Below are 27,014 nucleotides of genomic sequence, written 5' to 3'. Positions count from 1 at the left end.
TATGCACTTGAGATCTGTTAAAAAGGCTGCAACTGATTCAATGCCATGCCAAAAAATTATGTGAAGGCTGGACTTTCCATGTGAGCTGATACATGCTGTGGTGCCTTTAATGAATATATATAAGCCCGGAAAACTTCTATTTGCTGTTGCTGAAAGCTACTGTGCATTCCTACACAGGGCTAATTGGTGAAAAACACTTTTTTTTTTTAATTAAAAGAAAGTACAACTGTTATCTACCTGCAACATAAAGGAATTGGTGGCTTTGTAACCCAATAGGCACTGAAAAAGTGGAAAGGAAATAGTTTTAATCGGGCTTTACATCTTAGTTTTATTTTTTTCATACAGCTGTAGTTGAAAGTTACCTGTTAAGAGAGGTCTGTTAAATCAATGACATCTTTAATTGAGGGGTAGGGGCTAAGAGAATTTCATTATGAATCTATTTCCTAAACAGAATGCATGATAACCCAGAGATGGAAGTAGCAGAAATATCAGTTGTAAATACATGGGGGAATTGCCTTATTCCTTTAAGATAGTAAATTCTAAGTATATCTCATATTGAATCAAAATAAGCAAAACAATAACCCGAGGGTTCTCCTTTTTTAAATAGTGTGTAGTTTTACAGATGCAGAGTGCATCTCATGACAGCCAAGGAAGAGAGGATAAGAATAATATAGTTCATCAGTGTACTGGCAGAGCATGTGCAGGTAATAATCACAGCTATAAGTGTAAACACAGTATAAGTGTTACTGAATAGTGAGAGTTGAACATTTCAATCTTTTACAGAAAACTTCTGATTTTTATTTGTGATTTGTAGGTGACGGTTCTTTTTCAGAGTCTGGAACCAGAAGATAAACCTACAGGGTGCTGCAGGTGTTCAATGGAAAGAGTATATAGCTGGTTATTTATGTTTTTAGAATAGGTTTGGGGAATATAAAGTTTATTGAGCAGAAATTCAAACCATTTTGTTTGAGGCAGAACACACTGTTAACATTTTTAAAATAAGACATATTAGATTTTGTTCAGTTATTTTAGATCACTGTGCTGCTGCCTAGAGCTCTTTTGTACAATTATACCATTAGTCCTGTCCTTAAAGTTCACTTACTCGGGTTATAGTCTTATTTTTGCAATAACTTCAGACTGTTGTCCACAGGAGCTGACAAAGCGGGAGGTTGAATATATTGCACTCTCAAGGGACACCACAGAAACTGACCTCAAACAGCGACGAGAGATCCGAGATGGCAGTGCTTTTTATCTTGACCAGGCAAGTTGCAGTTATGCACCACCTAGTCATTATTCACAAGTGGTTTGAAGGAAGTCGTAGTTTATATGATGAAAAATAAGTATGTGGATTGACATGTTTTTAATCCGAGTAGGTGGTCTCTTGCACGATGATCTCATGATTAACTGTAAATGTTATCTCTACCCAAATCTAAGATTACTCGGTCTCTTAAGAGTACTACAGGGTTGATTTAGATGGAACATTTTTGGTAAGAATAAGATCCTTTCTGTGCAAGTTAGATAAGCACTACCCTTGCTATGTCTCTTCCTCAAAACTTGCAGCATATTAAATGTGTTCCTGAAATGAATCTTCTGACCTAGTTTAATTGTAAAAGAGTCTAGTTCATGTGTTTTATGACTGCTCTGTATTGTGAAACCCAAGCACAGTAAAGGGAGGCAATTGTGAGATTGGATTTGAACCTCACTGCAGACATGGAATCAAATAATGATTTAAACACTCCTGCCATCAGTATTGCCCCAGACCAGTAGCTGATTTAGTGTAGCCATAGAGTGACTTGGGTTAGGTAAAATTTCTCTTCATAAGTTGTCAATGGTATGTTTCCTTTCTGATTATGCAGGTAAAATACACAATTCATGTGCAATGTCTGTTTTCCTAGATACCTAAAATTTTTATAGAAGTTAGGTTTCTAGTTATATAGGGCGTGTGAGTTTCTGTGTTGTAGTAGGAGCTTAAATGAGTTATCAAAAAGAGTTTTCAGTTGGTGGTGCTATAGAGGTTAATGATCTCACTGTTGTACAAATGTTTTGTGAGAGAAAACCAGAAAGCTTTGTTCCCTCTTTTAAAGAAACATTTTTCCTTTCTTTTTTTTTTTTTTTAATTCCCAGTGGTCTCTTTTTAAGCCTACTAACTTTCAAGAAACTTTTAAATAGATTTTCTTGAAACCACAATAAATGACTGGGCAATGGAATATCCTCAGAATGAAGAATTAACAGTTAATCTAAATATATTTTATTTTAGTTACTTCTAGGAATTCAGATTATTTAATGCTTACCTGAAAATGTGAGGATTGCACAATATGAGATAATTTGAAGTAGTGTACTGTGTATTACGGCTGTAAATGGCTTCTCATTTACCAGAAGGTGAGAGCATTTGTGTAGGTTGTGGGATTAACTCATGGACTAATGTCAGCTTCATGCCTGTCTGCTGTTATGGACAGCCTTAACGTCAAACTTGCTACAGGATAGTCAAGGTAATTTACCCATGGTGTAAGAGCATTAATTAACTAACATTTTTAAGAGCCACTGTATCAAGGACTGTAAGCTCACCAAAATGGGAGATGGTCTTTTACCACCATATTTGTCTGTAGACTGTGATCTCAGTGTATGAGGCAGCTGCACTTTGTACAAGCTATTTCGAGTCATCTCACTCCAGTATGAACACTCTGGGAAGATTTACTTTTTAAGGTCAAGGTCTAAGATGACCACCTTCCTCAGTGAGTTAGAAACTTTCACCTGATAAGTTTTTGCCAGAATGCAGCACAGCAGTACTTCAGATCAAGACTTTCCTTTAGCAAGATACCAAAGTACTAAAATCAGTCAGAATTATGTCTTTCCTGAGCTCATATTTTACTCGTTGTATTTATAACCAATGTGTGTTTAAGCTCTGAATGGAACATAAGAAAATAAATAATTGATATTTAGATGAACACTTTTAAAATACTGGAAACGTGAAAGGTGACTCTGATAGATAGTGATGTTCCAGCTGAGGTTTTCTTATCCTATATTTTAGTTAAAGATGCATAAAATATGGTACATAGTTAAGTTTAGAACTGTCATAGATCTAACTATTCCATTTTATATTGAGCTATAAAGTTTTGCAGATTACACAGGTGCCTGAATTTCAGTGATTTCTTTTAATGATTTTGAGGTTTGCAGATGCTGTAGTAATTCAGAGCGTTACAGAAGCCAGATGCTACTCTTCTTTAAACTACAAACCATGAACTGAGAAAGGAAGTCAGTAGGAAGCCTTAATAAAATATTCCCTAAAGATCTTGGATTGCTCCAGTTTGCATAGCTGAGCCAAAGAGAAGGTGAATGCATGTGACTGAAGATAGCAGATTCTGCTTTTCAGATTTTCGTGCCATTTCCTTTCCTGTAGAATCTCATGCTTGCTCTTCATGACAGCCAAAAGAAGACAGCAGAGCTTGAAAGTCTGGTTTCCAGAACTCCTGTGTCTGAATTCTATGGGTTAAATAAAACTTATCTATTGTTTAAGATACGAGGCTCTTTGTAAGCAAGTCATAATATAGTAATATAGTTACTTTGCACTTTGAATAATCATATACTGTAACAAAACCTGGCATCTTGTGGCCAGAAAGAACTTTAATTTAGTGGATCATCAGGTTTGCAGACCTAGAAAGGTTTGCAAAGTTGTCTCTGAGCAATTGTTAAGATGTTGTAGCTCCACATTTATAGTGACAGATTAAATTATGTAAATTATTATCTCAGAGGTTTAAAAACATCAGCTATATTTTAACATGAAGCTATAGAATATGATTGCAGTTACTTATTTAAAATATATTTAAAAGGTGGCGATTTGGAAGCAGTTGTTGAAATTACATAATGAAATATATATTGAAGGGCCGTCAAGTATTCTTGCATATCAGCATTGCTTAGTACTAGAGTGAATCCAGTGGGAGAATTGGAGTTAGGTAGTTAGAAGAGATATCTGGTGAGGGAGGGGAAAAAAATAGAAATATCTCAGAAATAGGAGATCATTAAATAAAGGTAAACATTGAATTGTCAAATTCACTGCCAATAAAAATAATGTAAAATAAAGAACTTATGATGAGGTAATGGTAAATTATTTAATTCATGTACTGACAGCAGAAAATTCTGTTTTCTTGTCTTTACTTTGGGCCATTAATTTTGGCTTTCAGCTGTTAATTCACTGTAAAAAGTCTCAAAAATGTCATTATTGCTGTTACTGAGCTAATTAAATAACCTCTTGGTTTTATTCTCTAATTTATTGCATGGGTTAATTATATTGTAAAATTGGTTGTCAAGATACAGAAGAATAATCTTCTGACATGGCTTGAAAGATTTCATGTCGTAAACAATTAAACACCCAGAGTGACAGAAATGACAGCTTAAACTATCCTGTCTATAAAACAAACATAACATGAAATCCCTTGGAGGAGCACTACACAAACTTGACTTTGGCTTCTTTTAATCAAAGCAGATTAGAAAGGGAATTATAAGATGTGAAATTATTGAATGAAATTATAATCATATTGGAGAGTCAGATAATATCAGAGAGTGTGTATGTGTGTATGCACATATGTATGGATGAATGCTTGTGTATATGGATAAAAAGCTTTCTATGTCTTACTAAAGAGATGTGTAAGAATGATTCGGCTTTTAAAAGAAATTAACCACTGAGTAGAAATTGTGTGATTCTGTGATTTATTGACTTACAGCCTTGGAGGTGACAGTGGGTTTTTGATGTGCTGCTAAGTTAGCCACAGCCACATTGTCACAAAGTGTAACTTCATGGACTGACTATTGCTGCAGTATCTGTGTACCTAGAACAAGAAGTGAGATAGTGAAGTCTATACAAAGAAGAGACAAGCAATGCAGTGCTCCAAAAGTGTGAATGTTCCTGTTTATTTTCTTATTTTGTCCAACATTGAAGCAAAAGAAGGAAATATTAGGTAGAAATGAACAGTATTTGGATTAAATTAATCTTTGTTGATGTTGACATCATATATCTTTTACCTAAAAGAAAAATGCATGTTAAGGACCCCTATATGGTAGCCTCTTAACTCGTACAAGTGATTTTGGTTTAATCATTTTGCAGTAGTCATTCATGCTTCTGAAAGTGTCAGCATTTAACTGGTTTTGTTAGGCTAGCAGTTCAGATTCTGTTATCTTGTTTTTATGTACAGGGCATATAGATGAATGTCAGTGATGTCATGTGAGGAGTATTAAGATCATGTATTTATAATTCCTTATAAAAAGTGTGAGATTTTTTATTTTTTTTTTTTTTTTATGTTTGTGTCTGTTATGTATATATTCCACTTCCTTTTCAGCTGTTATTTCCTACTATGGGAAAAGGAGCAATACTTTGTAATACATGGGAATCATAATATCCATAGGCAATATGGACTTGATGGATGGTGCTCTCAAGTCAAAGTGATTTATGAGTGATACCTAAAAATTATGAAGTTAGTTATCTGTCAACTACTTACTTTCCTTTTTATTTTGCTACTCATTGGGAAGAAAAATATAAATTACCCTTCTCCTTTATTCCTGTCCAGAAGATAAACCTTCCCTGGGTTTATTTCTTTGTAGGTATTTACACTAATAAATCTGTTAAGAACCTCAGTTTGCTTTCTACTGGGCCGGGTTTCTGCCCAAGAGGCAGAATGTTTCACGTATCTGATGTAACTGTGCCTTTGTACTAAGATACTTGGTGTAGCTGCTGCCAAAGCAGGGACATAGTTTCTTGCAAATACAGTTTGCAGGCACTGTTGCAAAAACACCTGACTGTCGTGTTAATGTAAGGGGTAATGGAAGTAAAACAGATCACATGACGTGTAGTACTTCAAAAATGGAAAAGAAAATTCTGTGGAGGAAGGTGAAATCAGTGACTGGGGAAAGAAAAATCAATGACTTAAATGAAGGACTGTTCCAGTTCTTGTCCCATTTATGTATTTATGTTCTCATCCTATGTTGATTCACTTCCTAGGGTAAACTTTTCTAGCCAAGTTTTCTGATGTGAAACTCCAGTAAATTCAGGAGTTTATTTCTTTAGCTGCTTTTCATTCCATGCTATGGTATTGCATCATGAAATAGATCCTCACCGTTTCAGGCCATTCATTCTCACTGGAACACCAACTACTGCCGACAGCCCGATTCCCTGTTTGGACACTAGCTAGCCTGTCTGACAGTACTGTGGTACACTGCAATTCTCTGTCTTTTGTGGGTTTTCAAATAAAAAAAGAAGTGGATAACAGTATCTGCTCTGTACTTTTGCTAAACTCACAGGAGAAAAATAGCTATAAAACCTAACCAGAAAACACTTGATTAACTCAGTGGGGAGGTAGGCTGAACAGTGAAGATGTAGCCCCCTGCTCCATCAGAGAGAGAGAAAAAGGTTGAATTAGTTCTTAAGTTATCTTTTTAATTTGATTAATCGTATTAGTTACTATTACATTGATTTTAATTAAATATGAACATCACATTTGGAATATGTGTAACTCTACTACTTGTGGACCTAAGTTGTTGTACTAGTTTGGACAAATTTGGAGGAAAAATATCATCTGATAGAAGGCAGGTTACAACCATCCCTCCCCCACCAGGTTCAGGAAAAAAGAAATTTTCCTCGGAGGAAAGTGAAAGAGATAAAAGCTATTTTATCTCTTATTTAATATTTAACAAACACACAGGAAAAGGGTAATAATGCTAAATAATAAAACCTCTTGCTGTGGAGAGAAACCTGGGAAAATTTCAGAGTCCTTCTGTAGGTGTGGTCTCTCTCCTCCTCCACAGAGCTGGGTTGGTGTGGGCCCACCTCCAGGACCTTGGTGGAAAATTCTCCCCATGTGTTCTGATGTTGTTGAAACAGTCCAGAAGAGAAGAAGGGAAAAACCCAAGTCCCAGGAAAACAAAAGTTCAACTCTCCATCTCCCTCCGGAGAAGAGGAGCTGAAAACTGGCTGAAAAGCAAGCAGGGTGCTTACTCTGCTCTTGCTGCTGCAGAAGCAGAGAAGTGTGTGTCTGTGTCCCTGAACAACTGCTTTGAAAAGTTTGCTTGGATTTTTTCCTCTCCCCCCTCTCAGGCTCAGTTTAAAGGCACAGAAAGGCACAAAATTAATTTCCAAGCATAGGGCAGCGATAGCGGATACACATCATAAAGTCACCCCAAGACAGTTGTAAAATGCAAAACTATAGCTTATGATCATCTACAAAGTGAAAAATTTTGTGACAGAACTTAGAATACACATTTTTGATGAATGGTAGGCCTGTTTGTCATCTCATCTTGGATTGACACTATGCATTCAGAACTTTTTTATTAAATACATTTTATTTTAAATAAGATTTTTAAAATATTTTTTCATAAAAATATTTTCATAAAACGTTTTCATAAAAAGTTTTCATAAGAAGTTGACATTTTAGCTTTTAGAGTGGCTGAATGTGGCGTAGTAGGCCTTTATCTTACTACACAGTTTTTGCTGATACTTTTATTTGGAGGAAGCCTCTTCTCTTACTCAATCATTTACCAGAAGTCCTGGTCAACCATGGAAGTCCCAGGTAACTGGAAGTTGGCAAATGTGACGCCTATCTGTAAGAAAAGTCAGAGTGAATTTGTGATTGTAGGATTCTATTACTTCAGTGCAGTAAGTAGTCATCTGTTTTAGTGTGGCTCAGCAGGTTTCTAGTTTGCTCAACTCCTGAGGGAGAACAACATCTAGGGAATTAAGAAGCCTTCAAGCTGAACAAATACCTTGAAATACAGTCTTTGGTAGAGACATATCATTAGACATGCTGTTTACACATATCTTTAAAGTCTAGCAAAGTAGTCTCCCCAGTAGGAGACAGTAAAAGTTCATAGTGTATTCCATTCTGCATCTCTGTAATTTCTTTTCCTGGTATCTTTTGCTTGTTGGGTAGTTTTAACAATTCAAATTGTAAAGATTCAATTAATTGTATTTGACCCATGGAAATAAATTTAGAAGATATCAATTTCCTCTGAGTTTTGTGGTATTTGTTAGCATGGTAGGTTACAGGGACTCAAACCTCCCATGTCTGGAAGATAGACTATACCATGTATTTAATAGTTCAAGTTTTGTTAGCCTGCTGCAGCCAGTCAGCATCATGTTAGTTCAAAACCAGCCAAAGTTTTGTGTTGTTTTTACCAGGCTCTCTTTTCACCATAAGTGACATCTGGACATTACATTGTTGTGATTGTTTATGAGATACAGAACTGAATGGAAAGAATTGGGTGGATGACTTTGTGTGGGATTGTGCGGGTGGTGGGAACAAGATACTGCATTGGAAGGGACATCTGAAAGGTAGGCTGCAGATGTAGAGAATCCTTACCTCGTTAGTTCTTGTGTTTGCTGAGTTGCTTGTACTGTTGTTTTTCTGTATTCTTATGGTTGCTGTGCTTGAGATGTCACTACAGGGATCCAGTTTTCAGAGCAGGTGCAAGTCATCATGTAAAAATCTCCAAAATGTACCTTGAGGGAGCTCCTGGAAAAAGACAGTTCTTGATTACAGTTGAGCAATTTCTAGCATCTTTTAAGTATAATACAGTTCTGAAATGTAGCCTGTCTATCATATTCTGAATGAGGCCCAGGTTTGAAAAAGGTCCTTTAGGGTTCCCCAAGAAACTTCCAAATGGATTTCAGGGCAACCAGAATTTTCTGGTGTGCAAATAAGCATTTTCCTGAGAGAAAAGAACTGCTACTTCAGTTTTGGTATGTGAAAACTATAGTGTTAAAATTCTTGAGGCTTTACAAACTATTTTGGTGAGCTTTATAAAAATGTCTTCCTTTCTCCGATGTTTTTGGATTTCAGTGTGTGCAGTGTGGTAAGCTTTTTTCTGTGTTCCTGTTCTGACACTATATAACTTCATCCATATGCTTATACATTGTGATTTATGTCAAAATTTGGGTTTACAGCTTCCTGCATTTGTTGTATTTTGCATTGCTCAAGTGGAGGAGCTTGCCATGTTGCAGCTACAGGAAAGCCAATGAAAGGCTGCCTGGGGTTGTCTTGTTCCTAGGGTGTTTTTGCCTTTAAAGATTAAATTTATTTTTTTGTAGGTGCAGTGTGAAACCATCATAAGCATTCTGCATAATGTATTTGTTGCATAAAGCTATTACGATGAGAGCAGTGCTGTGTGAAGTGTTTCTGCTCCCACCCTGTTGTAGCTGCAGGTATTCCCCTGGAGCAGGTATCCAGGTTACCATCCTTCTAGAGTTCTGGGAGCACAGGTGGGAGGCAGCAGCAGCTGTCCTCAGATGAGCAAAATAGTCCCCTTGCTGCAGTGACAATAATCTACAAGTAAACGTTTAACAAATCCTTCTTGGCCATTTAACAAGAATTAATGTTTGATCTCAGATTTAGCAACAAGGTTACATGATGTAACACACCCCAGCAAATTTGAGGCTTATGTTAGACACTTAGAGTGAACAAAACTAATGAGGGAGGGAGGCAATCCAACTCTCTCTGGGTTCTCATTATAGAATTATGAAGATTTGTTTATTGGAAGCATTTTTAAAGAATGATTTTCAGCAGCAGATTGCAAACTTACTTTCCTTCCTCTGATTTTTTAAATGTGTTTTAGCTTCCATACCAGTCTATCAATACACAGCTAAAACTGATGTTTTCAGAGGATGCCTTGTAATATGCCTAGCTTATTGGAAAAGCTTACTACTCATTACCAACCAGAATGCAGAAATGGCATAATTCAGCAAGAGGTATTTCAGCTGGTCTGGTCTTAAGAGCAGACTTTATGCTACGTAACACAAGAACTTCAGAGGTAGATGGAGTGTGCATTTACTTTGTTGTGTTGTAGAGAACAATTTCCAGTATTTCAGATATGCTTTGAAGATAAATGAGGAACACAGTTTGGAAGAAGGCAAATCAGAGTAAATTGGTGCCCAGGTGGTGGTGGTGGTATCATTGTTATGGAGTGTCTTTGATTAAGACGTAAAAAACTGTGGTTGCACATCCAGCCTTTCCTGAATCTGATTGTAAAAGGTGCTTATAAGTAGGCAAAGATCATTTGAAGCCTATCTTTTGAAATTTTTATTTTCCTGAGAAATAGAAATTTGAATAAAAACTTCAAACAGTTTCCAACCTCTGTACTTCTTAAATTTTGATCCTGTAAGCTGATGATCAGCAGTCAGCACAGTATATGTAGTAAGGTGCTTCTCAGGATTGCATTGCTAATGGAGAACATCCTCTTTCTCGAAGTTAATGATTGTTACATGCTTCCTAATATTTGCTGTCTACTCTTACAGCAGATTTTCTTCATATACCAGTTCAAGAGGGAGGTTTCTGTTAGTACTGGAAGCCTGTTACTTCGGCAAGCCTTCATCCATAGTGTGCATGTCTCAATGTGAGTCAACAAGATTCTATGGATACTCAAAATATTTTGAAACCATATGAACAGAATGTGTATTTTCCTTTAGCTAGTAAAAATCAGTCATAAAGTCTTCATGGACTTACAATATGCAGAGTCCAACCAGCTTGGCAAATAAATTGTTTGTTAAAGCATGTTCTGGCTGTGTCTCCAAACTGCATTTAGACAAAATAGCATTTTGTTCGTGCCAGGTGTTGGACTGTCTGCTGGAGACTCAAGTTTTCTGTTCAAGCAGGTTGGAGCAGTTTTTTGACATGACCAATGATCTTCCTAGAGAAGAATGTTAGTAGAAAATTTGTCCTTTGCACACATTTTATGGGAGGAGGAGAGAGGTGTTTTATGTTGCCTGTTAGTAGTATATGATGTCCTGAATGAAGAAAAAAATTTATTGGTTTTTTTTTTAAAGAGTTAGTGGGTTCAGTAGAAGAGAAATAATCTGAGGTTTAGTACTTGTTTAATGGGCTTATTCCAGGTTTCTCTGATACTGATTATGAAGCTAGATATAAAAGTGTTGTCTTTCTAAGAAGAGAACTTGATCTGGAGATCTGTACCAGGACTAACGAATGTCTTTTCTCAGTAGTTTGCCTGAGTCCAGATTAGATACATTAGTAATTAGGAATTGTTTCCATCTTAATGGTGATGTGAAAAGCTTACTCTAAGGCTCATTTGCCAGTTGTTAGTTATGCTTCTAAACTGTACAGAAGCATCTTAATTATTGTTTAGTGTTGTGGTGGTATAACACCAGCCAGAAATTAAACTGCAAATAAGCCTCTCCACTTCCCTCTCTGGTGAGAGAGGAACACAGAGTCTGAGATGTGGGTTGAGATACCAATTTACGGAAAGCAAACAGCAATGGAATAAGAAATACACGGTAAAAGCATCAATATTAACAACAAAAGTATGCAAAAAAAAAAAAAGGTGCTTTACACGCAAAAGGTGTTCACCACCTCAGCTTAGTTCTGGCTTCTCCAGACAAAGACAAGATGGCAGGTGTTCCCACAGTCAGTGTTTCTCATCCCTAGCTCTGAGACAATGAAAAACCATGATGGACAACTGCCTGAAAACCAGGTGACATTGCACCATGCCAACTGGTTCTGGACAGCTCTGCTGGGACTCCATCCCATGCGGTACCGCTGATTTTGATCAATCCATGCCTCTGGGGCTTGCTTTGGGCTCAGCTCCTCTTGTCCTGGTTTTGCTGCTGCTTCATTCCCCATGGCCACTTCCCGCAGTGGCACCATGCCACACTGTCTCTGTTGAGGTTTGATTCCATGCCAGCTCCGCTGTAGACCATTTTGCCAGGCTCCACTGGGCTCAGCTGCATTCATCACCCGGAGCCGCACTCCCTGAGGGATGGGAAGGGATGGGCAGATGCGAGGGAGGGCAGGGTCCACGTGGCTGGTCCTGGCAACCTTCCACAGAGAGAGAGAGTGGAGACAGTGTCCTGCTCGTGGTGTGTACTCACCCTTTGCTTCCCCTGAAGCCATGCCCCGTGAGGACATGTGTGGTAAAGAACAGCAGCCTGGCCAGGCCCATGTGGTTTTGATCTCTGACACCTCTCCACAAGCGGGGCAAGTGTCTTCTGTGTCTCCTCCGATGGGTCTCTGAGTCAATTGTGTGCTTTAAACCCATGCAGCAATTAATTTGTTGTGCTGAACTTGTCTTTGTTTCTACTTTATTCTTTTGCATTTGTCTTTTGTACATCTGCTTTCATATGTAATTTTTTGGTGGGTTATTTTTGTGTTCTGGTGCATCTTCATTATTCTTTCTCATATCTTCTTTCTTTCTCTCTGACCCATTTTTTGGCATCTATTGTATTCATCAGAGATTTCCATCTAGCATTATATGACAGGTTCTTCTGTAGGAGTTTATAGGAGATATGCTGGGAAAAGATTTCATTTGTTCTCCCTTTGTAACTGTGCTTGTGTCTAAAATTGTGTTTAAATGTAATAGGAAGAAAGACTCTGGTGCCTCTAAATGTTGACTGTGCCCAAACCTGCCACATTATTATCAGCTTAAACTTCTTGAAACTGGAAGAAGAAAAGAATGCATTGTATTTCAGCGTCTTTTACTGGGAAGAAATTGCGAATATAGATATCAAGTGCACTTAATTACTTGGGTTAATGTCATTGTGACAAAGTTGCACAAAACCATCAGCACCAGTTTTACATTTTGGCTCCACATTAATAAGCAGCCATATATAAACAATCAATAAAGTAGAAAAGAAACCATTTTCTAACTCTTAAGTTTCCAATGGATTATCAAGTTAATGGCTGCATTTTTATTCTGGTTTTGTAGAAGACCATATTCAGTCAGGCAATATAATTTTACATCCTTTTAGTTTTATCACTCTTTAAAAAATCTTATTATTTGTAGCACTATTTTGCTTTCATCATCCATGTTTGGTTTCAACAGACTTATATTCTAATCACACTAAAGTGATGTACTGAGGATGAATTATGCTGGTACATATTCAGAAAAATCTAAAGGAATACTGGACGTGTTTCTAAATGTCTTAATATGATTGTAAACAGGTGAAACCACCTTGATTGTTTTATGTTAAAAATGCTATCCCAGAATTGTTTGGTGGTGTTAAAATACCCAAAAATGCAGAATATTATGTGACATCAAAAAGAAAGGATGCCACATATATTTATATATACTGTGTTTAGTCTAAAATTCTGCAAGGTTTTATATCTTATTCTGTTGGTAAAAAATACTAGAACTTATTTCTGTCAGTCCCTGTAACAGGCAGTAAAACCCCAGCTCATGAATGTGTAGCGCTGTTAAGGTGGTCAGCTGTCACCCTCCCTGATCACTACTGCTGTGAGTCGTGTTGATTCTTACAGAAATAAATGTTGTTTTGGGAAAGTTCTTGGAAGAATTTGACGGTTCTTTTTCAACTGGATTTAATTAAATATTAAAGTTTATTTTTCTTAAAATGTTGTGGGGCTTTATTTTTTTTTAAAGTGTGCAGTTCGTGCAGCTACCGAAGGCAGAATCCTTGTTCTGGAAGGCTTGGAGAAGGCTGAGCGCAATGTCCTGCCAGTGTTAAACAATTTGTTGGAGAATAGGGAAATGCAGCTTGAAGATGGTCGTTTTCTCATGTCTGCAGATCGTTATGACAAACTTTTGCAGGTATGGAAATGCTATTTGGATTTTCCTTTTTTTCCCCTCCTCCTCTTCTTGGTAGTGCTGGAATATTACTGTGAAGGAGAGACTACTTAGGAGTCAAATGGGGGAAATCTCACCAAGGTTTCTGCATTTTTTTCTGGGATATTTCATAGAATGAAGTAGACAGGGTGAAAGCTATGCAAGAAGTCGAAATACTGTTTTCAACAACAAGAAGTTTTCATCTCCATGTTGTCTACATATGAAAAAGAGTAGTCCATGTTAACCTTGTATGAAGCCTGTATGTTTCTAAAATAAGAAAGCCACAATGTGAGAATAACTAAAATGTACTTGTGAAAAGATATTTAAGTTGAAATTGTTGCCATGAAGTTCAGATAATGCTTCAGCATGGCAATAGCCTTGTTGCTAAGCTTTTAAAATATTAGGATACCAAAAGAATGAGGTCAAGATGAGCATCTCTATATTCAGTCACTATATTGGTGCTGTTTTGCCTTTAATTTACAAAAGTGTATGTAAACAGCAATCTAAACTATAGGAAATAGTTAGAGGCTTTTCCTTTAAAAGGAAATGGGATTTTCGTGTCTGCTGTCATTACAGCTTAAACCATTTTAATTTCTTTGGGCTTTGAGTCCCACTGCTTTGTTAGATGCTCTTCAGGCTTTTCGGAACCTAAGTAAATTACTTTTTTTTGAGTTCCAGTAGTTCTTTGCATCTTACTTCCGTGTACTGTAGTTTCCAGTCACATACCTGTCAGTCTGACACCTGCTTGCTCACCTGCTTGCTCATGTTTCTGTCACACCTGTTGTTAGGTGTATGATTCAAACACATGTGGCACAGCAAGGAAATTTGGAATAAGCCTTCAGTCATTGATCTCTATTGCATGCAATTCCCAGCTGTGTTGAAGTACCATAGTGAATTTCTGAAAATATATCATTATTTCTTGTGCCTTTCATCTGTGGTTAAAATTCTTCTGATCCATGCCTTTTCAAAAATATTTTAAAAATATTTTTATGATATTTAATTAGTAGATGCAGTTACTGGAACCATTATTATTATATTTCAAAAATAAGCTTTTAAAATGTAATTGTATTTCAAGACTGAAAATGAGAATTCATAGTTAGATTTGGTTATAAAATGTATTCTTTCTTCTTGTTAAACACTAATGATAAAATGTTTCAAAATGAGTGCCGCAGTATATGAATAGTATATGAATGAAATAAATCTCTTGCTACAATACTAAATCTAATATTGTTTTGTAGTTTGGTGACTACTGTATTATATAAAATAATGTTCAGTTTCGCTTCTCCTGTGTGAATAATTACTGTGTGTTTAGGTCTCAAGGAAATGTATTCATGTATAGTTTCAGGGAGGAATTTACTGTGATGTGGACAGATAGAGTGCATTTTTGTGTGCAAAGAATCCTTTGCATGACATAATACAACATTTAATGAGGGAGTCTAGTTTTGCATTATTTCATAAAATAAAGTATAATTTGTAAATCAAACTTCTAAAATGGAGATTTTAGTTACCTTTACACTTATGAGAGAGGGGAAAAAGAACAAAGAAAAACTTGTTCATTGTAACGCACTTCTAATATTTTAGAATAAAATAAATTTTGTGATCAGTTTCTGTTTTGTTCCTTGTAAAAAGAGTGTTGTATTTGTACCTTTTCACAAGATGTAATGTGAGGTAACGTCACAACAGCACCATCATCTATGTTCATTTTGGAAAAACTTGTTTTTTATCATCCACAGATTTGACCAGTTCAAGTCTTTCTAGCCATTTTGCATGAAAGATGAGAACATTCGAGAACATCACCACATTTAGGCTGAAGGATTGGGGCTTTTAGTTGAGGTGGAGCTTAGTCATCATAAGTTTTTAATGATGCAATGTGGGTTTTTTCTCCCTGTTGCTTTATCTTAATTTATTTAGGAGCATACAAAATCAGAGTTGGATGCATGGAAGATTGTTCGGGTTAGTGAAGATTTTCGAGTGATAGCCTTGGGCCTGCCAGTACCTAAATACTCTGGTAACCCTTTGGATCCACCCCTTCGCTCTCGATTTCAAGCTAGAGATGTTTATCACCTGCCCTTTAAGGTGAGTGTCATAGCAGAAGACTGGATCATTTGTATTGAGTAGAGATAATATTCTGATGTTATGTTTTACTTACGTCACTTCTGAAAAGAATTCTTGAGTAATAAATCTATCTTAAACTGCATTTTTTGTATTTTCATATTGCACATTTAATTCCTGACATGCAGTCTTAGAGTTGTCATGGAATATTGCAGCAGAAAAGTAACTTCCATAACACAAATAACCCCAGAAGAAAGAATTTGATCTTTTTTTTTATTCTTAAATAAAACTAATTCTGTGTCAAGGAGTGAGTAGAATCCTCATGTCTAAATTAGAGGGAAAGATGGGAAATGCATCATATTTCATGATCTGTGACCCACAGTATGATGCCAAAATTAACTTACTTTGTGATTTCATGTTCTATTTCCAGGACCATCTTCAACTATTATATTCAATTGGATCAAACATTTCCACAGAGAGGTAATTTTTCATAATTACAAAAGAAATTGAATGAATGAATGAATGAATGAATGAATGAATGAATGAATGAATGAATGAATGAAGCTATGTCCTTTCAGGATTCCATGCTATTTTTGTGTCTCTATCACTGCTTAGAGACCAGAGCTGAAGAAAATTTTAACACATATATGCTCACACAGCTTTTTGTATGCAGCCTTCATATAATGAATCTTAAATGCTTTAAAACTGGTCACGCCTTTCTTGTGTGCACTCAGAAGTATTTTCAGCATCGTTTACTGTATTTAACTCTTTATGCTTTAGTATTTTAAATATAGATAGCATGTATAAAACTCTGTAATTACTTTTTCCTATGCAGAATTTCTCAGCTCCTGTCTTTTGCTACAACTCTCTGCTCTCAAGAATCTTCTACATTGGGACTTCCAGATTTTCCTTTAGACAGCTTATCGGCTACAGTTCAGATTTTGGTATGTGCATACACGTGCTGTGAAACTGTATGGGTTTAAAAATTCTCAGAATTAGAGCTGGTTTATTCATGTTGTTAGAAGAAGATTAACATGAATATTTAAAAAAAAAGCCTGAAAAAGCTAAGAATAGTTTGAGGGAGAAAAGTCTCAGTCATATATCTCTGGATAATACTTTAACCAAGCATATAGCATAATACTGAAGGACAAAGTATGGTATGACATAAGATTTGTGTTGTTATTAAATGTATCTTAGTGCTCAATTTATTATTTTTTCCCCCTCTGGTAAATCATGTTACCTGACTTCAGGGCATCTACAGTTTATCTGATGGCACTGAGGTAGTGAGTGGAGAGAAATAAAAACCACAACCTGAAAGTGCTTTGAATTTAATGTTACACATGTAAATCAGATTGATTGCATTACAAAGACACCTGTTGCTCTCCACTGACAGCTTAAAGGACCTAGAACAAGCATGGGCATAGGAAACAGTTAAATTGTATGAGAATAAGCCTACATTAGGCCTTTGGGCTGACTGGTGGATTTAGAATAAACAGAAATGAAGGATTACATGAATATGCAGTTTGTGCACGCTTGAAGATGCAGTGCTTCCTGACTGCTACAGTCCACAGGGAAACAGGAATTGTACATCTGCAGAGTTCACAGTGACAAGTCAGGCAGGTCAGTACTAAAGCTGTGGCAGTCTTTCTGCTTTCCTGGGTAGTCCTTTGTCTCTTGGACTTTATAATTACATGGTAAAATGTCAAAGACAAAATTGAAGGTACCTCCTGAAGGAAGTTAGGGACGTGAGATCTGTATAAAGAGATAGGGTTTTGGTGCCCTTTTGCATGCAGGAAGATATGGTCAACCCAGGAGGGTAAAGTACCGGGAGAGTTTCTCAGACCCTCTCTCCAAGGCACAGGTGTCTGTAGAAGGAACTCAGGATAGTTCTCTGTTGTTTCATGTGCAGTCATTTCACCTGTGGTACTGCTCAGCAGCAGATCACTTCCTACATATTTTATTGAATTGGGTACATTAAAGCATATTAATTACTTGTGTTACTGTGGTGCTCAGTCTCCTCAGCTGTGCTGGATACTTAGTGACAGAATTAGTTTTCTGAATTAGTGGTCCTATATTAGATATTAAGAAGTGATGAAAATTCAAGTTCAATGAAATGAAGTAGTATTTGGAGGGCTTTAGGCAAGAAATATGTGTTGGCTTTTAAAATAGATTGCAACTTTTTATTCTTTGAGCCCCAAAGTGAAAAATTATTTTTAAATGAATGCCAGATGGCTTTCAGAGTAGCAGAAAGAAAATGAGCCCTAAGCTATTATCTAAACTATGAAGTGAAGGAAGCATTTTATATTACATTAGAGAATGTGAAGTGTTACCATTGTATGACAGTGTCTTTTTTAGGTAGATGGAAACTGTTTCTTTTAGAATTAGTTTTAATCACTTGGATTTCTAAACTGTTCCCAGTGATTTTGAGCTACAGCATTTTCTCTTTTCTTTGCTGGGTCAATGCCATACTCTGCTTCTAGTTTAGTTGGTCTGTTTAAAAGTGTGAAGAGAGTGCATTGTGATGAGTAGTTTCTTATCCTCTGTCAGATTCACACAGTCCCAAAACATAGTTTCTTGTTTTGAGGACTTCTTCCTGACAAAAGGGAGAATTTTTTCATAGGGTCCTGTTCTGAAGAGGCTTATTTTATACATTCCATTGTAATTATTATTAATTTGAGATAATGTGGAAAAATTACATGGTGTGTCTTTATATATAGATGGAGGGCTTTTAAAACGCAACAAAGGGGCTCCCTAATCCTTGAAGCTGTACGCTTACTACAGTGCAATAAATGATTTATTTTTACTGATTTTTTTAATAATGTGGAACATTATAAATAGTATTACTGCTTATAAATTGAATTACGCATTTCATAAAATATGCGTCTCCTGGCTTCATTTCCAAGGCACTCTTCTTTCAGTTGTGTGCTTATGTAAATACGAGTGTATAACTGAAAATCAGTTAAATTTATTTGAATTGTTTTATTTACTTTGATGAAGGCTTAAAAAGATAGTGCCAGTCAAATGACTGTTTTTCACTAGTGTTACAAACAAGTAGTCCTTAAAAATTTGCAAGTCATTTTTGAAGCAAACAATCAGTTAACTTAGGGAGTTTGAAATGCCTTTTTTCCACCCAGAAGGGCTTTATGCATAGTGTCTTCAGTAGTCATAAATGAATTTCTTTTTCTTCATTACTGCAGCAAAATAGTCAAATCTTTGTCTAGTTTAGGCAGCAGTTGACAAAAAGAGTTAGTACTTAAATCTAACAAGGAGATAGTAAAAAAAATAGGTTGTTTTGCATACTTAGTAACTCTTTTCAAAACAAAACAGTTTTAATCAACATGTTTAGAAATTTCTATGAACTGATTTGTTAAGTAGAATCTGTACAATATAATAGAATCAAAATAAAATACTATAAATAGCTGTAAATGTGTAGATCAGTATTGAAGTATTTCTTGTCATATTGCTTCTTTTCTAGCAGTACTGTGAAACTCATTTAACTGTGGTGGGATTTGTCTCTCTTGGCCATATTTGTCTTTAGGTATCTGAGCTACTCACTATAGCTTCCATTTATACACAGTAAAGAAAATAATTTTTAGGGCATAGTTCTAATCTACTTTGGACATTTATGTCGTAATGAATTACACCTGAGAAATGCCTGTTTTGACATCTAATCAAATACTGCTTGTAGTGGTCCTTAAAGTTCAAAGCTGTGCAGGATTTTGGGTTAATGGCTGGTGACAGAATGAGTCAATAATTTTTTCAATTTTTATTTTTAAATTTGAATTAGGATACCTTTCCTATGATGTCAGTCCAGCATGTTATAGACCGGCTTTACCCCTATAATCTTTTCCTTGGAAAGGAAGGCAGGACTGCAGTCAAAGATATGTTAAAAGTAAGTATTGCACGTTTATATTGTAATTCCAGGGAGTGATGGATTATGGTAGTAGTTCTCCTGACTAATATTACTTTACTACTTCTGTATAAAACCAGAAATCTTAGGTAAACTAAATGGCTATATTATTGCTAATGCTTAAAACTTTCATAGCAGTATTTTAAAAAACCCTCATAAGCTAGTTAATTTTGTTACTGTGAAAAGTGAAACCTCTAGGTTCTTTGGAATATTTAGACCTCAGTTAAAGACTACAGGAAAGTCCTCATTATATAATAAGTGGTTAATTAATTTGAAAGTAGTTACTTTTATGGTTAAGGTAGTCAAATGCTTAAAAAATACCTCTGGCATTTGACCTTTAAGAGAAGATTCTAAAAAGACTATAGATATCACATGCACCGAGTACATTCACTATAGTATAGCATGATTATAGATTGTATTAGTCTCTGGATTTGGTCTGTGTTATTTTTTTGTTGCTTATTGTTGGTCAGATCTGTCGGTTTGTCCATGTTTAATAGTAGCTTACAAAGCCTATAATTGTGGTGGGTTATTTAATTTATCTTTTAAAACTTAAACACAGTGTCAGCTTTCTTAAATTTTTTAATATGTTGTAAGAGTTACATATGTTGTTGAAAATGGGCATTAAAGCATTTTAGCCAGCTCTTTCAGTCCTGAAAATTAGATGTTATTTGTATGTTCATATTTGGTATTCACCAGCTTTGTAGCTAGTGAATATTTGGTTTTCCTAAAACCAAGCTTATGTATCGGGGAAATGTTTGCATCCCATCCCTGCTGACACCCTCTTTCCCCCTCTTCCCCCCTGCTTTCTGCGTTGGAGTTCAGTCCTGTATTCCCTGTGTAACTGGGCTGCTCTCCTGCTTGTCTTCCTCAGTTTTGGGGTGGACAGTCCTTGCATTTGACTAGGAGGTTTTTCTGAATGATTTGCTAGCTTTTCTGAATCGTCAAAGCTGACTCCTGTGGGGTCCTACCTACCGCTTCTCTGAATAAGCCAATATGGCCTGAAGTCCAGGATCTGAAGTCATTTGTCACTTGCCTTCAACTGTTGCACAGGAGCTTCCACCTGAATATGAGGAAGAACTTCTTTACTGTGCGGGTAACCCAGCACTGGAGCAGATTGCCCGGAGAGGGTGTGGAGTCTCTCTCATTGGAGATGCTCAAGAACCATCTGGACACAATCCTGCACATGTGCTCTGGGATGACCCTGCTTGAGCAGGGAGGTTGGACCAGGTGACCCCCCTGTGGTCCCTTCCAGCCTGACCCATTGCGTGATACTGTTTCATGCTGTGTTGCCCTTCCACCACAGTTTGGGGTAATTGAAGTTGCCCATAAGAGCCATCATCTGTGCAGAAATAAACTTCTATATGTTAGCAGAGCAGTAACATTCACGTCTGTCTTAATATGCCTTTATTTTAAATACTTTGTCATTTTGTTTACTCCTTCTATTACAGATGGTGAATGTCTTTCTGTTCAGTACTATCCACTTCCTTCATTTTCCATTTCTTTTTTTTAACTTTGTATTGTGCATGCTTTTGCTTCTTGTGTAAGATTGGTTTGACTTGCAAAATTTTCTTTCTCAATAATAATCTACTTTTAAATATCTCATAATTAGATTTTTCTGTGTTACTTTTCCTCTTTTTTTTTAATCTTCTTCATCACTACTTTACAAACTTACTAAGTCAACAAGTACATGTAATCTTATTTGGAATTTTATTCTATTTGCCCACAACAAATCTTGTTAAGCAATGAACCTTAAGAAATACAGAAAATAACTGGTTGTATTGAGGAATGTCTGTTTATAATGATGTTATAGTAATAACAGCTCCAGAACAATATAAATTTTGATAAGAGATTATTTTTTACATTCTATGAGAATGGTGAGGGAGAGGAGTCTAGCAGAGGCAAGGTGATTTCTTATTCTACTTTTCTATGGGTTTCCTAAGAGTGTCCAGGTAATAACTGGCACTGAATACTTTTTTCTGTGTAAAAGGAAATGCTGACCTTAACTGGGTGGTAACAAGAGTTGAAAAAAAAAAGCACTGGAATTGTGTTGGCACTGATGGATTAATTTGTGTATTCAATCACTTCTTAACACCAGCTAACATTTAAAGAAAAAAACACCCAAATTTCAGATAATGGAATGTGAAGTTTAGGTGTCAGACTCAGAGACAGATACAGGGTTGTAGTAATATAGCTGATAACATACCCTAGTTTCAGGATATCTTCCCTTCCAGTGAGCTGTTGGAGCAGAGAAGTGAAATAGCCAGTGGTTATGCCAAACAGGTAGTTTTGGCAGTTATTAGATACTGTGCGTGTTTCCTGAGGAGATCATATTCTTAAGGCACTGTCTTCCCAAATGTTACCTTCAGCTTGGGGAAATCCTTTCCTTACACACCTCCTTGCTTACTGAGACTACACCAAGATATAATCATTGCTTTTAATTCTTATTCTCAATAATGAAATAATGCGAAATACTGATTTACACCTTCCCTGGAGGTGAAGGTAGTTTCTTGGGAGTGTTTGTGGATGAGAAACTTGATGTGACCCAGCAATATGAGCTTTGAGCCGAGAAAGCCAACCGGATCCTGGGTTGTATCAAAAGCAGCGTGGCCGGCAGGTCGAGGGAGGGGATTCTGCCCCTCTGTTTCTCTCATGTGAGACCCCACCTGGAATAATGCTGAAGAAGAAAGGGTGTCTATCAACCAGCTTTTTAATTTGATGCTAATGTAACTCCTTGTTTCAAACTAGTTGCCATAAAAAAAGTATTTAAGGATTGCGTGCTAATCCAGCATCAGCAGTGGTCTTTAGAGGTGCTTAACATACATTTGCATTTGTACAACATACACAAGCATTTGTACAAGTGCTAAAGTTTTCAGCATTTGTCAGTTCATTAGCTTGCAACAGACAGGACAGAAGTACCAAAATAAACTTGCAAATTATGTGCCTTTGTTTACCCTTATTTGAAGTTTCTGCACTTTGGCAACTGTATCAATTTGTATTCTGATTCTTAAAGATAATCCTTAACTGAGCAAATCTTACAAAGGAAAACATGAGTTGGTTGGAATTTTAGGCTTTAAAATTATTCTGTACCTGCGTGAAATACCGGCATGACAAATTATTTTGACTGACAGATGAACATCTGAAATATGATTGTAAAAATTAAGTAAAAAAAAAAAATTGAGAATGTATGATGTATCTCCCACAGCATTGGAATTTTCTGTATGCAACTGAGAGGTTTTTATAAAACTGATTGGCTTCATTTAGGCGTGTAAGAGGTGCCACACTTTCTATACTTATTTCTTCATTGTCCCATAAACTTTTAGTATTTTATTCCAGATTCATTGGGTGTTTTGGGTTTGCTCTTTTAATTCTCACGTGCCTTTTGCGCGCCTGTTTTTCACAGTGTTGGAAACACCCACTGTTTGGATTTTTTTACCTTCTAATCAGGAGAATTTTTCCATGAGATCTTAGAAATAACATGCAGAACAGATTTGTCTTAATAAATGAACAAGTAACTTTTAACCTATATCCTTTTTTAGCTTCACTCTAAAGCCCTGGAATTTTGCTTCATTTTTTTTTTTTCATGCTTTGATTAATTCTCTGTTTATTGACTTGATCTTACACTAAATAAAAGTTTTTTTATTGCCTTTACTCATTTTTGTATTACTTGCACACCCACTTTAATCTTACCTGACCTCCTCATTGAAAACTGTTTCCCTGCCTCATGGTACGTAGGAGCTCTTGTAAGACTGGAATTCTATTTCATGTCTAGACAAGAAAGAATTTCTCAGAAGAATTCTTTTCTCTTCTAAGATATTTCTGTTGCAAATTTTGTTCTAAGGAAGGATTTGTTTCTCTCTTATTCCTTCCAAAGTATTTCATAATCTTTGGGGTTTTGCATTAATAGATACTCTTAGTGCCAATACATACCATTGTAGTGGAATCTGTCAGACTTCTTCTATCAATCCGTCCCATCTTGTACTTGCAGTTCATGTTTTGCTCCTTGTGAAACAGTTCAGTCCTCTTCTTCTTTGAAAAATTCTTTTTCCTTCCCATGCAGAGAATCTTCCAGCCTTTTGATGTCTCTTTTGAATAGCCTGACTGCATTGTAGGTTCAGCTAAGTGGTCATCTGCAACTATGGCTCATTTAAGCTCTCTGTTCCTTTCACCAGCTGGATTACTGGTGTATTCTTTGCATTTTCCATTTTGAGATATTACTGATCATTAGATGCTTCCAAGTGGTCAGAATTCCTCTTCCTTTTGTTTCCAACTTTTACATTTCACCTTTTCTCACATGTTTCTAGGCACGCAGAACGTGGCCTGATGTTTATGAACTGCCAAACCACTTCCGTGGTTTTTGGCGGCTGGTCTATTCTTTTTGCTTTCGTCTGAGTCAATGAGGCTGCCTGCTTCTGGCTCTACAAGTATCTCCCAAACTTTTTGATACTGAATGTGTTCAGTAGTTGTTCTCTCAAACCACAAATATTTTTTCCTTTGCAGCTATCAGCTTGAACATTTTATAGAGGAAGTTGTTTCTGGCTCAGCAGAAGTGTTCAGTGTGTTGTACACCCATTTCATGCCACTCTGATTCCATATTTGCCTATCATAATTCTAAATGAAGAACTGCATCAAAGAGATCTGTTTTGCTCTGAAAGCCACAGGCAGTTTTGTTTGCTGCTCCTGTTCAGGTGTAAGTGTGGTAATTACTAGAGATGTGAGGTCATTTAATTACTAGAGCATTTGGTTCAGCAGCATCTATGTGATTACATGTGATAAATTCAAATTCAGTTAGATGAATTTAAGTTGCGTAAATTCAGTAACAATATGCACATAGACATTCCTCTTTCACTGTCCTGACTTAATGTCTAAAAGGCTACAGAACCCTCAACGACAACAAAGACCAAACAAAAAAAAACCCACTAAAACCAAAAACCTCAACCAAACAAAAAAGGACCTTAGAAATTTTAAAATCCTTTTGTGTACAAGTTCTGCTGTTGCTGTCTTCAAATCTTTGTTACGCAGTATCCAGGGTCTGCTGGTCCAGATAATCTTGCTCACTCACAGTTATTTTCTCTTGTTGGTAAGGGATTTTAGTGTACAAGCAGTTAGCAATTTTGTGTATAATCACCCTTGACTCTATCCAAAATGCCATTAACTTAGTAAGGATATTGCAATTTACTAATGAAGATAAGAGTGAGGACATTTGGTAGTTGCTTTCACAGAATCATAGTTGGAGTGTTTCTTAGAATCATACTTGGAGACAGTACTCAGTAGGCATTCCTGCCCTCTCTTGTTTAAAAATTTAATAGTATCTGAAGCAGACTCAGCTGTTTCAATAAGAATATAATTTGGTGCAGCCCTTAACTAAAGCACATTATCTTAAATACGTGTTTAAACATAATATTTTTGTAGGCTTTTTTTCCAGAATGGAAATTTACAAAGTGATGAAGAGCACAAGCTTTCGTAAAAATCCATCTCAGTTTTCTTTCTAAATTTCAATAGGCAGTGCTATGAATCCTAGTAGTAATAATAATACATGCCTTTTAAGAGTTGTTTTCATTAATGACTTCTGTTTAAAAAACTCTGTTTTCTAGGAATTCTAAGGAGTTGGACAGTATTCCTTTTTCTCTTTACTCGAGTTTCACTCTGTTGAATAAAATGGCTCTACGATTTCAGTAGTTTCAGTTATTAGCTTTTTTTGTGCATAACCCCAATATGACTCTCCTTCCTGAGCGTGACTCTCCTTCCTGAACATTTTTAAATGTTTTTTGTGCTTTCCATGTACAGCAGAAATAAAGAGTATAATGCTCAAAAAAGGATTGAGAAAACATTTGTCCTGTTTCATGTCCTTGACATACCCAGAACATGCTGAAGGCTTATTTTGTACAGGTTGTCCTCAATTTACCTAGTATAAGGCAGTAGGAAGCTAAGTAAACCCAATTTTTCTGATTATTTTTATTGGTTGTCAAACGTTTGGATCTGCAGTTGGTTATAATGACCTGCAGAGATAGGTGATCTATTATTACACATGCTGAAGGCTATGGTTCATTTCTCATGTTATTTTGGACTGTCAGGCTAAGATTTGGCAAAGTCACCATGTGACATTTTCACTTTACATCTGTCACTACAGTCTGAGTAAGTAGCTGGTATACAATCTCTCTGCTTTGGCTTTAAATGTAAAATGTATAGGCCATCAAGAACGTGAACACAGATATCTGAAGTAAAAGTTTAAATAAAGTAAATGGATTTAGGACTTCATAAGCATTTAGTCATGAATATGCTTCTGGCATTGTTTTAGAAGGAACAGTTTTAAAAACCAGAAAGTTGTATTTAATAATTAATGTCATCACCTCTGAATTCTGCAGCGCTTTGAGCTTCAAGATTCAGAAAAACACTTGTTTCCCAGGAAGATTACTAAAGTAGAAAGAGCACATGGAAACAAATGCTTCAAGGCTGATGTAACTGTCCAAATTGGTGAAAAAGAAGTGACATTCCAGGTATGAATTTATAAATTCATCAAAATATATGTTTTTAAAAATCACTAACTTGTTTTCGTCTCTTGAAGAATTTGACACTTACACTTGATACTAAAAGTCATTTGCACTGAGCAATTTTTTTTGGTAGAGTAACACATGGTATTTATTGGAGACACATTTAGATACTGGAATATTAGTTTATGGATATGCATGATTTTATTTCTAGATAAACTCATAGTTTCTTCCATGTGAGTCATTACAGTTTGGATGAAAAAAAAGCCTTTCAATTTCTTTTTCTGTTTTATTGGATTAGAATAGCAGAGAGTACTTATGATGCTCTTAATTCTGCTTTCCCTTTTTCTTTTTGTAAAAACAATAGTCTGTCTTTGTTTACACTTCAAATAAAATCTAATGAGTGCTTGGTAATGTTCCGACACAGGATGTTGGGAAAATGGAACAAAGTAATCACATCAACTATGATTAGTTTGAGTTTCTTCCAATGAAGTTTATGACCTGCTAGGTGGTGAAATAAGTTCTTACTCAGGAAACAGATGCTGATCTGAGAATATGAAGTTAATGTTGAATTTGGAGAGTCTAGAGAGTCTGTAAAGAAGGTGAATTAGTGGGAGTCAGAGAGATTATAATAACATTGGTAAGGAATGTCCTCAGAGAGTTTGTACCATGTCAAAGTGAAGAGGAGAACAACAGCAAATGGGAACTTTTCAGGAAAAGTTGAGTGTGTAGGAACTTGATTCAGTTCTTTCCTGAGGCAAAGATTTTTGGTTTCACTGGACGCGTAGGGGATACCTTCTGGAAGTACTTCTGCAGAATATCTCTGGGAACAGGAGGGCATAAGAAGTTTGCAGATGAAACAGATGCTCCCAGACTAGAGCAGGAAGTGGAAATACAGAGCATGTGCCTTAACGTGGCGAACAATTCAAACTCTCCAAAGTTTGGGTCAGATTTTCACAATACTAATTGCTCTATCTCTTCCATGTTTCTCTGATGAGCAGTGAGTATTGGCAACTTTT

At 36.2% G+C, this 27,014-nt stretch overlaps 1 protein-coding gene across 1 annotated transcript in view; it reads left to right on the top strand.

Moving 5' to 3' along the window:
* VWA8 (von Willebrand factor A domain containing 8) overlaps positions 1–27,014 on the top strand; it is a 183,136-nt gene that overhangs the window by 24,918 nt on the left and 131,204 nt on the right. Inside the window, exons 4-10 of the mRNA XM_069009782.1 lie at positions 1,151–1,261; positions 13,366–13,533; positions 15,460–15,624; positions 16,031–16,080; positions 16,436–16,544; positions 19,388–19,492; positions 25,873–26,004. Coding sequence (XP_068865883.1) covers positions 1,151–1,261; positions 13,366–13,533; positions 15,460–15,624; positions 16,031–16,080; positions 16,436–16,544; positions 19,388–19,492; positions 25,873–26,004 — 840 coding nt within the window. The remainder of the gene's footprint in view (positions 1–1,150; positions 1,262–13,365; positions 13,534–15,459; positions 15,625–16,030; positions 16,081–16,435; positions 16,545–19,387; positions 19,493–25,872; positions 26,005–27,014) is intronic.

This window comes from Aphelocoma coerulescens, chromosome 1, assembly GCF_041296385.1.
Source record: "Aphelocoma coerulescens isolate FSJ_1873_10779 chromosome 1, UR_Acoe_1.0, whole genome shotgun sequence".
In the NCBI taxonomy this organism is placed as follows: Eukaryota; Metazoa; Chordata; class Aves; order Passeriformes; family Corvidae; genus Aphelocoma; species Aphelocoma coerulescens.
Note: the sequence above shows the minus strand (reverse complement) of the source record. Positions and strands in the feature narration are given on the sequence as shown.